The 11,253-nt window shown below is 48.7% G+C and overlaps 1 protein-coding gene across 11 annotated transcripts in view; it reads left to right on the top strand.

Moving 5' to 3' along the window:
- Positions 1 to 1,230: 1,230 nt before the first annotated feature.
- The window catches only part of SUN1 (Sad1 and UNC84 domain containing 1), a 31,744-nt gene continuing 21,721 nt past the window's right edge, over positions 1,231 to 11,253 (top strand). For 7 of the 11 annotated variants that reach the window (XM_048961470.1, XM_048961469.1, XM_048961465.1 and 4 more), the window contains exon 1: positions 11,086 to 11,188. In XM_048961470.1, coding sequence (XP_048817427.1) covers positions 11,112 to 11,188 — 77 coding nt within the window. In that variant the 5' untranslated portion in view covers positions 11,086 to 11,111. Of the gene's footprint in view, positions 1,326 to 4,636; positions 4,745 to 11,085; positions 11,189 to 11,253 lie in introns of those variants that run through there. The other 4 variants (XM_048961460.1, XM_048961459.1, XM_048961467.1 and 1 more) reach the window with 4 other exon arrangements.

The raw sequence follows: 11,253 nt of genomic DNA, 5'->3' as shown, positions 1-11,253 counted from the left end.
TCCTGGGCGACCTGTTCCACCTCCCCTACCTGAGCAGAGCTGTGGATTGCATGCCCTCCAGAGGTCCCTCCCAGCCTCAGCTGCTCTATGATTCTGTGAAATTGCTTTCTTAGTCTAATCAATTATTAAAAGTCCAGGAGACTACACGGCTATCCTAGCAGAACCCTATGAGGTTTTTCAGCATTCATTTATCAAAAAACGGGGTTTCAAAGCACTGCAAAGCAACAGGCTCTTCCAGCACAACCTACGGTCTTGCTTTAGCAACAAGAAACCAATTCTTGTTATAAACTTCCCTTGGAAGTCCACCAAGGACATCCTGCTCAATTACATTTTGCTACAGGAACATTTTTTTAAAGTTTCTACATTGACAAAGTTGAGATTCTTCTACTTCAGCATTGTCTGCAGCCACAGGATAGCTGCAGAACAAGTGATGTGCAGTGCAGATCACTCTTGTGATCTTCTTTATAAACCTGCTTTCAAGCGTGGGATTAGGGAAGAGAGAAAGGAATATCTTAAGTGAAGTGAAATACAGAGAAACTGAAGCTAACTACAAGCATTCAGAGCTGAGGTATTCATCAACTTCAATATATTCACTTGGCTGGGAAGTGTTTTTTGTCTGCACATGTTCTGTTATCTTTCAGAACAGTCCATCGTGGGATGCCTCCCAGACAAAAATCTCCGCATCACCCAACAAAACAGCTTTTCTCTTTAGAGCCAGCAGAGCTGTGTGAACAAAGTATTCTGATAGCCTTTCTAAAGACGTGTTAAACAGAAGCTGATCTTAGTTTATGCATGTATGATAAACTCAATATCCTCCACTGCGCTCCTTCATTAGATAGTATTCTGGGCATAGAACTTCAACAACATGCCAACCTTGGTTATAGTTTTCCCTACTTCATCTCATATAACCTAAATTTCTCAGATCCCCTTATGAAGAATAATGATGAATTCTCCGATGGATGATGTTGAAAGCCTGCTTTTTAAGTTGCTTTGGTTCCAGTCTTTCTGATTCAGCCCTTTGCTGTGTCAGTTGCCACACAACTGAAACATAGATATTTCTTTTCAGTCCTGCTGGTTCATCTATTACCGTGTGTTAGATTTTATTTGGGTTCATATTATATATATGAAGCACTATTGCGATCATATTCATTACGTAAGTTTTAAGCAAGGACAATTTTTCTTGAGCAAAATGGTTATCTCAAACTTTCAGACTCTATAGATAAGCAGACAGCCCTGCCCTTCCTGTGACGAACATAAGGGCTGCAAGATAGAAGACCTGTTGTGGACAGTCCTGGGACTCGGATTCTCAGCAAAACATACTTTTGGTAAGTGTGTGCATTTGTCTAACTGAGTATAGGCTGCTGAACGTTTGTTGACTACCTTAAGTAGAATCCAGTGATTAGACATTAAGAGAGCACTGCGATGTAGTGCACCTCTACTTTGTGAGAAACAAAGCAGAGAGCAGTTCTGGGGGAGGCTGGGTGTGAAGGATGATCCATCCAGGAAATTTCATCCACCTCTCATCCTTGTGGGTCTTTGTTGGTAAGCTGCAAATTTCCTCGGAAGAGCTTTAGGCAGATTGCAGGCAGTGTGCCTGCAGGTGTCCGGAGGTGCACCGTGTTGGCTAATCGCAGTAATGCACGGGGCTGCTCGCTGTGCTCCCCAGAGCCAAACCCCTGCTTAGAGCTGGGTTGTGCTTCCACGTCTGCCACTTAAAGAGGCAAATATAGTTAGGATGGAAGCTTTGTGGAAATGATGACAAAGCAGTTGAAGTGTACCTATAACTTTAACAGAGCAGACAAACATGATGCAGAACATTGTGCAATGGCCGCTATTAACAAACAGCAAAGTCTGCATCTCCTACTGTGGCTTCCACCACTGCTACTATGCTAGCTATTAGAGTGAACTGTGATTTACACAGTGGAGGTTAGAGTTCTGATTGCTTATTGCATGGGCTTTACCTTATAGGAGAAGTCCTTTGTGCAGGCAAAATAAACACAGTGCTTCAGACACGAAGTAACATCCTGGCCTGCAGAAATCCACTGCAGACCTGAGAAAAGCAGTGTTCCATTTCTGTTCCATTGGCAGAATCTGTTAGGATCACCCAATGGAAATGTGAGCGCCTGCTGGCTTTCCTATAGAAGATAGTCAGAGGTGGTCCTGTTGGATACATAATGGGCTGCTCCTTGCCTCAGTCCTACAAGCAAAACTCTATCTGTGTTTTAAAGAGATGGAAAAATACAAAGCAAAAAGTCTTTACTCTTAGGCAGCTGAAGCTCAACAAAAATGACAGTTAACAGGCTTGTGTCCACTTAGAGAGATCAATCCCCCAGGGAAGCTCAAGAACTTGGTAGCTGGGTTGAAGCACCAGATGAGAGGAGAGCGGCTGCTCTGTCAGTCTGTCTTGTTCGTAATCGGCTTTTCTTGTTAATGTCTGAAATCCTCTGTAAGTCAGGACCACGGCAGGATCTGTAGGCAAAATTGAATTGAAGTGCTTTGCAGCCCCCTCTTAACTGATAACCTAAGTGCTCTGCATGGAGTATCCCTTTCCTTGGGCTGACACCAGAGATGATGTGAAGAAGAAACCCTCACCAGTTTAGCCATAAAGTGCAATGAAGCTGGTGAGAAACTTTAATTATCAAGAAATCAGACTTCCAGATACACCAGCCAGTTCTTGTACTACAGCACATATGCATTCATCTCCTTACCTTGGACAAAAGCATCACCACACTTGCTCACAATAAAAAATGTTTCTACAGAGTCCCTCAGCCCAGCACATCCCTACCACACACTGCTGCAATGCCCTGCAGCCAGGACTGACCCGCCGTGCTGCTGAGCTCCCTGTGCCCTCGGCATTTCCAACCTGCACAGCAGGGTCCGTGCCCAGTACCCAGAATTACCACTCAGAAACTCCTTGCTGCACCAGTCTCCGTCACGACCAGCCCATAGCTTTAATTGCTGTGGGTACCTGTAGCTTTGTGGTTGATAGCAGGGCAAGAACAGAGCAGAACAAGATTGCTGAGTGAGAGTGTGGGAATGCACTGGGAACAAGAGTGGGAATCACGGAGGAACAGGAAGGGTGGGAAGCAGGAATGTGAGAAGAGAGGGCGACTGAGAGATGCAGACCTTGGGTTGCTTTGGCCGTGTGTTGTGGTTTCCCTATACCTGGTGCCAAGTGACAAGGCTTTTTTTTTTCCCCCTAAATTCCAAACTGTCCTTTAGAGCATTGAAACTGAAACATTTTTACTATGATCTATTTTTATTCATATTGAATATTTTTCTCCAGACTTCAGCCAATAAAACTGATCCCATTTTATGTTCAGAGTGTTGGAAGCTGAAAAGATGAAATAATTTTTATTTTCTGTACAGCAGTCTTTTTCTGAAATATGGAAATAATTAGCTCTCAATACGTACCGGCTTCTTTTAACTAAATTAGAATATTGGATCAAGTTTCACTTAAGTTCTAGAAGCCAAATGCTATCGGCTCTCTCTATTGAAGAGCCAAAGGCTCTCCTCAAAGCCAGGGAGCAGAGAAAAAGCTGAGTCTGGGCCGTCCTCCAACCTCTCAGCCTGCTCCCGAGGGAAAAAGAGCTGCCCGGGACGAGCGGGAGCAGCCCAGAGAGCTGGATTTGTGCCCAGGCAGCACTGCGTGCCTCGTCCTGCCAGAGCACAGCGCGACTCCCCTGGGACGGGAGGAGAAAGATGTTGGGAGGGCCTGGCCTGGTACCGCCAGAGGGTTTCAGAGAGATTGGAGCTAAGAGAAGATTTTTGTCCTGACTGCCTTATGCATTTCAACGTTTTCTAATGCAAAGACACAAAAATAAGTGCAAAGTGCAGCAAGAGAAGGGACAGAGGAGTGGCACTGTTCACCTTTCTGCAAAGCTTTCACCTATGCGCTGAGGTCAGTGCCTGGCTTCGTGTCTGACAAACCACGTGCCAGCTTCCCAGTGTCCTGGGCTCAGCTCAGCTTTGGTACAGCACCCCGAAATTCTCACATCCCTGCAGTACAGCTCTTTTAAAGGAAGCAACAATTGCCTGACACCAGCTGGCACCTCATTTGAATGTCCTCCTGTTAATTTCTGTGTCTTGAAGGCTAGCTTCTCGCCCGTTTCGTACCAAACAAGGACACGCAGCCTCTTTCTTTAACGGGGACGTGGTTATGAGCCATTCTTTGCTGGCAGAACGAGCCGCTCCTCTCCAGCACGCAGCGGCTGCTGGCCGGGCAGCAGCTCCCGCACCGCCCCGCTCAGAGCGCGGCACCGCCGTGTGGGGGGGGTTAGGAAAAGCCACAGGGGCAGATGGCGAGCTGAACTTGTTTGCGTGCATTTTCCAAACACGAGAACGTCGTGGGGCTCGTTCTACGCCGTGCCTTCTGCGGTTTGCTTTAGCCCAGGTGCCCGGCGGTCGCCGAGCAGCGGTGCTGCGCGGGCAGCGGTAGGTGGGGAGGAATCCCAAAGCGGCTGCGTGGGAGAGGCGCAGCAGTACCGGCAAAGCGCGCGGCCGTTCCAGAGACGCGGGCGGCGGCGATTCCCACCCCGGGCCACTCGAGGCTCCATTCCGCGGCGCGGGGCGGCCGGGGCGAGCGACGCGGGGGCGGTGATCCCGGGGGGGCGGGGCCGTCGGAGGCGCGGGGCGGAGCGGCGCGGGGCGGGGCTCCCGGCGGCCTCGGCAAGGCGGGCGGGGCGAAGCGAGGGCAATCTGTGCCGCCTCGGGCTCGGCCTTTCCTCCGCTCCGCCGGCGCCAGGTAACGACCACCCCGGCGGCGGCACCCCGCCTCGCGTGCCCGCGGGCTCCCGGCGGAGCCTCTGCCGCGAGGCGGAGCCGCCTGGCCCGGCCCTGCTCTGCCCGCGGGACGGGGCCTTCCGCGGCGGTGGGTGGGCGGCTCCCCTTTCTCTCGCCGGTTTCCTCGCGGAGCTCGCCGTGGCTCTGTCCGGCCCCGCGCCGCGTTTATCTGCTTCGGGGCGGCCCCATGCGTTGCGCGGTTCTGGCGGGGCGCGAGGCGGACGGCTGTGAGGCACCGGCGGACGTTGGGCCTCTTTGGCGCTCGGAGCTGTTTGAATCCGCGCTGCTGAGGCCGGAACGGCGGGCGGATGAGATGAGATGCGCGCCGTGGCCGCCCGCGTTCCGCTCGGCCCGGTTGTTGGAGATTTTCTTGTCATGAGTGCTGCAGCAGCTTCACCCCCTGCTTCCGAGGAATTCTCGGTGTTGGCTCAGCGCGGCCGAGGAGCTGTGGGGCACCGAGCGCGCCTTCAGTGCCCCTCGGGCTTCTGTGTTGTTAAAGGCATCAGCCCTGCATGCAGCGCTGCCTGCCCGTGCTACACGACAGCAGAGATGTCAGGAAGATGATCGGGGGCTGCAGCACCTCCCCTATGAAGACAGGCTGAGGAAGCTGGGCTTTTTCAGCCCGGAGAAAAGAAGGCTATAGGGTGACCTCGTTGCAGCCTTCAGTACCTAAAGGGAGCCTACAAACAGGAGAGGAATCAACTCTTGGAAACGGTTGATAACTGCAGGATAAGGGGAAATGGTTTGAAGTTGAGGGAAGGGAGATTTAGGTTGGATGTCAGGGGGAAGTTCTTGACAGAGAGAGTGGTGAGGTGCTGGAACTGCTGCCCAGGGAGGCTGTAGATGCCCAGTCTGTCCCTGGAGGTGTTCAAGACCAGGTTGGATGGGGCCTTGGGCAGCCTGGGCTGGTATGAAATGTGGAGGTTGGTGGCCCTGCCTGTGGTTGTAGATTCATGATCCTTGAGGTCCCTTCCAACCCAGCCCATTCTGTGATACTGTAACATCATTTCCACAGTGTCTGGGCTGTGGGGCACAGGGCTGTGCTCTCTGGTGCTCAGCTTTGGTCCCCCCCTGTAGCAGAGGAGCAGAAGTGCGGTGAGGCACGGAGCTGTTTGGAGGCAGTGCCTGTTCTGGAGTGAGCTCGTGAAGCTTTATGTCTGATAAGGGGAAGAAGCGCTTGGTTGGCCTTGGTGCATGTTTGCTCTTCATTGAGAAGCAACGCTGTCTGTCACATGTTACAGAAAAGGAGAATCTTCACCCGCAGACTGCAGGGCTGATGCTGGTTTGGATGCTCGCAATCTCTTTATCTCTCTGTCTGGTTGTCAGATTAACATCTGACAATTTAAAAAAAAAACACCTTTATTTTACTTATTTTTCTTGTTTTTAAAAACTTGTCTTACAGCTTAGCAGCCCGCTGGTTGAGCTCAGCGCTCTGGTGAGCATAGAAATGAACACCTGATTTCCTGCCTTGCTCTCAGGGCTGTTATCTGTCCATGTCAGCCCTGCAGGTGCTGGGGGCCGCCTGTCGCTCCTCCCAGCTCCACATGTCGGCACATGTGGCTCGGACCCGCGGTGCCAGCTGCGGGCCGGGAGATGGGTGCATCATGCACGATCAGAGTGCCGGATTCCTTTTTTTTCCCCTTTTTTTCTGGTAGAGAGTTGCTTGGAGTCGCTTTATGGGGATGCGGGAGCTCGGTACCGCGTGCCTTTCGTTAGCTCAGCTCGATAAACACGAGGACCGCGTTGCACGAGCTTGAAAAAGAGTGCTTTCCCCGCAGCCCCGCGCGGGAGCTGACGGCAACAGCCCGTGGGGCGGCCGCTGGCTCCGAGCCGTGCTGCGCTGCGCCGGGCGGCCCTGCGGCGCCGTGGGCCGGCGGCCATTTTGCGCTGCGCGGGCACGCGGCGGGATCCCCGCGCACAGCGCCGTGCCGGCCGCTCCTCGGCGGCGGTTCCTGCGGCGCTGCTCCTCTCAGCACCGCGCGGCAACGCGGAGCTCCGCGCCGTGCGGAGCGCTGACCGCCTGTGAGGCGGCCGGCCGCGGAGCTCCGCGTAACTTCCGGCTGGGAGCGTCGGTTTGATGGCCGTGTTGTTGTGTTTTGTGTCAAAATGACGCCGGTTGTTTGTTTTTAATCGAGTCCTGCTGTAGCACGGAGCTCTTTGCCCTTCAGCCTGTTGGAACTTGTAGTGATTGGAAGTACGGAGCGCTCCATGAGGCATCGATTGACTGAGGAATTTGCCTTTAATACCGAAAAGAGAAACCTTACTGGTTATTCCAAGTAGTACAAAATTTGAAATTGCAAATAAAAATAGCTTGCTCTCAGGAACCGTACGTGACATGCTCTGCTTCCACTGCTGTTAATAATTTATCCAGAAGTTGCTTTAACTTTGTAAGCATGTGAAATCATAAGCAAATAAGCTCCACTAGGTGGGCTCTACATCAAGTATTGCTATCAACATCTTTCTAAAGCTTTAAATGTGTTGTCACTGCAAAACCTCCAGGCAATTGATTTATTTTACTGTTAGTTATTTGTCCCACCCCCAAAAAAAGATATTGCTAAAGCATTGCTCAAGTGCTGCCTTGCTTCCTTTGTGCCCGCTGCTGTGGCCCAGCAGTTACCAGTTGCAGGGTGCTCCAGCAATTACAAAAGGTTTTCTGGGTCTTAGAAAACCGAAACCAAGTCTCCTGCTCAGTAACTTTCTGGTGAGTGGTTTGACTCTGTGAGATGGTGTTTTTTCTTTGTCACAAAGGTGCTCTTCAGGAAGTGCTGAGATAGAATTGTCCACATGCTCAAAGAAGCATATGAGGATGGGGCTTATCTTTGTCCTTATACATGCCTGTAGTGTATATTCAGTGTGTATTTGGTGCTGCTTCTGCTCTTCTGACCCTTCTCTGCTTCAAGGCCGCTATCAGAGCATCTCAATGTCTGCAGTACAACCAAGGAAGCTTGCTCCAGTGCTTCTGGGGCTTTGTTAAGGCTGTCTAGTTCTGAAAGTGATCATCAAATCAGGTAAACAGGCTCATGAAGTAGTGGTGTGGCCTTGTGTCACTCAGACACTTGGTATTCCACATTCTCCAGGAAACAGCCAAGGGACTTTGTTAAAAGGTAAATTCTGCAGCACTGATTACAGGAGTCTCTGGGCTTCCTTGTGTTCTGCCCAACTCAGAATTTGCTTGAGTTGCAAGAGGGAGCTGATGCTTGAGATGATTGTTGTCATCTGCTTCTCTAAGCAAACAATCCAGCTGTCTCCTCAGTAGAAGTTTCGAGGTCATTTATAAGTTAAGAGTGATGGCAGTGATGTGACACAGCTGTCTAATCTCTGCTTGGGTTTTGGGTGAAGTTTGTGCTTCTCTTCAGTCGCCTTTAACTTGTCTTAAACATTTCTGTTGGTACATTTTTAGGTAATTGAATGTTTTATAGGCTTTCTGAAGGAAAAAGCTATGCTTAGTTTGCACCTGGTGAAACTGACAACAGAGCTCAGGCCTACATGAATCTGAGTCTGGACAAATCCCTGGGGACCTAAGTTGTAAGTCACATGAGCCCCCAGATGTTGAAACTGGAGCTCTATTTTGTATCTAGCTCTCATGGCTTTAAAATCCCAAATTATTCAATTCTGTATTTTTGCTCCAGTTGTATATGAAAGTTTTGTAAACAAGAGGAATTAATGGGCTGGACAAACAAAGGAGTGCTGTCAAGCACAAGTGAACAAATTAGAGGGTTACTGCTTTCCACCCACACCTGCTCTGCCCTGTAGCTCTGCTGTAATACATACCACACTTCTGAATAAAGTGAATTCTCTTAAATCAATCTGAACCTGGCAGCCAGATTTTAAAAAAGTATATAAATCCAGATTCATAGTAAATATGAAGTGCCTGTTTTTAAAAACTGTGGTGGTTATCCCTGAGAAGATTATTCTTGAGTTGTATTTAAGGCAGTTAAGGCAGCTCCATCTCTTTGAAAATGAAGTAAATGTTTTTCCTTTTCAGTATGAGTTAATTTTAGAGAATCAGAAAAACAGAGAATGAGATAAAATTGCTGAATCTTGTAAGAGGGGTCTCTGGCTGTGGGATGGTGAACTCTTGTGCTGGAGATCTTGGTGCTATGAAAACCAGCTGTTGCTAGAGCCAGTATGAGTATAGTCAAAGTTTTTCATTTAGCAGTGCCACTGTCATGTATGCGTTTTACAGAGCTCAATGTTGTGTTTCAGGCTTTATCAAATAGGGAGTTCAGGTTCTACCACTTAATTCCAAGTAACGAGTGAGCTTTTGGAGAGGGAGAAAAGAACAGGAGAAGCCTGAGCCAGTGTGTTGTTTTTCAAAGTCTGCCTCTGCCCCGTCCATGTGAGCAGCAGGAGGAGCTGGGGAGGTGTGGAAGTATTGGGGCTGTGTGGGAAAACACTGCTGGATGTCAGCAGCATGACATAACTTGCTGAGCTGCCAGTTAAAAGCTAAGGATGTCAGTACAAACTGAGCAGGGGTGCTGCCCCAATTTAGATCAGCCATTGTCATAGTTCTGAAGTTTCATCATTTTGAAATTCGCTGTATTTCCACTTTCACTGTTGGGGGAGTTGTTGCTCTTTGGTCTCCATTTTTCTGTGGTCTCAAAGGAGGGCTGTTTGTTGTTAAGGCATGGCAGCAGTTGTTTGCTGTAGCACTATTCTGTGCTTATTCTAGCACACTCAGACTGCCTTGCCCATACTTCACTATTGGTTTAAGCTTCCACTAAATAAGCAACAAGTTTGGAACAAGTGAGGGAAAGATCATTTAAGGGAAATGTCATCTTTGAAATCTCCAAAAACAAATGTGTGAAGAGCAGAAGAGAGACCTTTCTCCTCAGTAACCCCACAAATGCATGGGAGGAAGCTGCAGCGTTTAAGTCTGTAAGTTGTGATTTAGAAACAAGCAGGAAGTTCAGCTGTCAGCAGCAAAGGAAATGTCCTCCTGCTTCATTGCCATCGGGATTTGGAGGCTGCAGAGGGAGTGGTAAAGGATTTCAGTGTGACATGCGGAGGTTCCCTTTTGAACTGGCATTAGCAGTGCCTGGGACTCCCTGTGCTTGTTACCTTTATTTTTCTATGCTTTTTTAGGTAACTGTACAACTAAAGACTCCTTCAGAATCACAGACAGCATCCCTAATGTGAGATGCCTGTTGATATTTTGTTTACAAGAATTAAAACGTAGCCAGGGACACGTATATTTTAGTTAGGCACGTCAGTGCAGTTGTGTGGAATATCCTTTCCTGTTGTTGAAACAGAAGCCATCGATGAGCTGGAAATAGCCAGGATTCTGCTCTGCTAACCATGCCCATCCAGAACAGCCAGACCTCTGTTGTTAACCATGAGTAACCTATTATCGAAGAACCTCTTCTAGGAAAGCAACATTTTTCTCATGGCAAATTGGGTACTGAGAGTCTCAAGGATTTTTGTTTTGTTTTGCAAATATTTTGAAATTAAAGGTCAGTTTACATAATACTACAAATAGTCACACAAGTTCCTCAATGCAGCACCATCAGGTTTTTCCTTCCTGAAACTCTGATGCCTTTTGAAGATTTTGTAGAAGGTTTTCTGTTTGTGTTTTTGTTTTGTTTGGGGGCACTGTGTTTTTTTTTTCTTTGCCTGTTGGCACTGAGGACAGTTCTAGCAATGTGAGTCATTTTGCAGTTGGCTCTTCTGTAAGGGTGTGTACCCAATGTTTCTATTACTGCAGCAAGTTAACTGTTAACAAATATAACAAGTCAATGTGAAACACGTGAAGCCTCCTTGCTGCTGGCAAGTGGCATTCAGAGGGTAAAAGGATTTGAATATATGTAAAAACTTGTCTCAAATTTCATGTACTGAGCTTTGTTGGTGCGTAATGCAGCTGTGCTGTGCTCAGTGGCCTTTTGAAGCAGAGCTCTGTGAAGAGACCTGAAAGCACAGCGAGGAGGGGCCAACATCTGGCTGCTGAGCTGCTGGGCCTGGTAGTATGGTGAGTTCACATGGAAGTGGCGCAGCTTTGCTGTGATGAAAGCCTTGGCTCATGTTACTGCACGGTTCCAGAGAACTCGGAAATGACTTGAAGGAGGCTATCATTAAAAACCCACCAGCAAAGCCCCCGGCCTGCAGTCGGAAGTAAGCTGAGCTCCGTGCGGGGCTGATAAGGGCTGTGCAGCTCTGGCAGCTGTGTGCTGGAGCACTGAGAGCTCCGTATTTTGGTATCAGTCACTTGAATTATTTCAGTACTTGGAAGCACAGGCTGAATAACGCAAGGGCTCCTACATTGGCTTTATACAACTGTAAGTCATTGCATTGCTTTATTTTCACCTTTTACAGTATGATTTGAAACTGTCACCATGGACTTTTCACGTCTACATACGTACACTCCTCCCCAGTGTGTGCCAGAGAACACTGGCTATACATATGCACTCAGGTGAGAACTTTTTTTCTTCTTATAGAGAAACTGTATGTTCTCTGAATGTTGTTAACTCTGGAATA

This window comes from Lagopus muta, chromosome 15 (assembly GCF_023343835.1).
Source record: "Lagopus muta isolate bLagMut1 chromosome 15, bLagMut1 primary, whole genome shotgun sequence".
NCBI classification, from domain to species: Eukaryota; Metazoa; Chordata; class Aves; order Galliformes; family Phasianidae; genus Lagopus; species Lagopus muta.
Note: the sequence above shows the minus strand (reverse complement) of the source record. Positions and strands in the feature narration are given on the sequence as shown.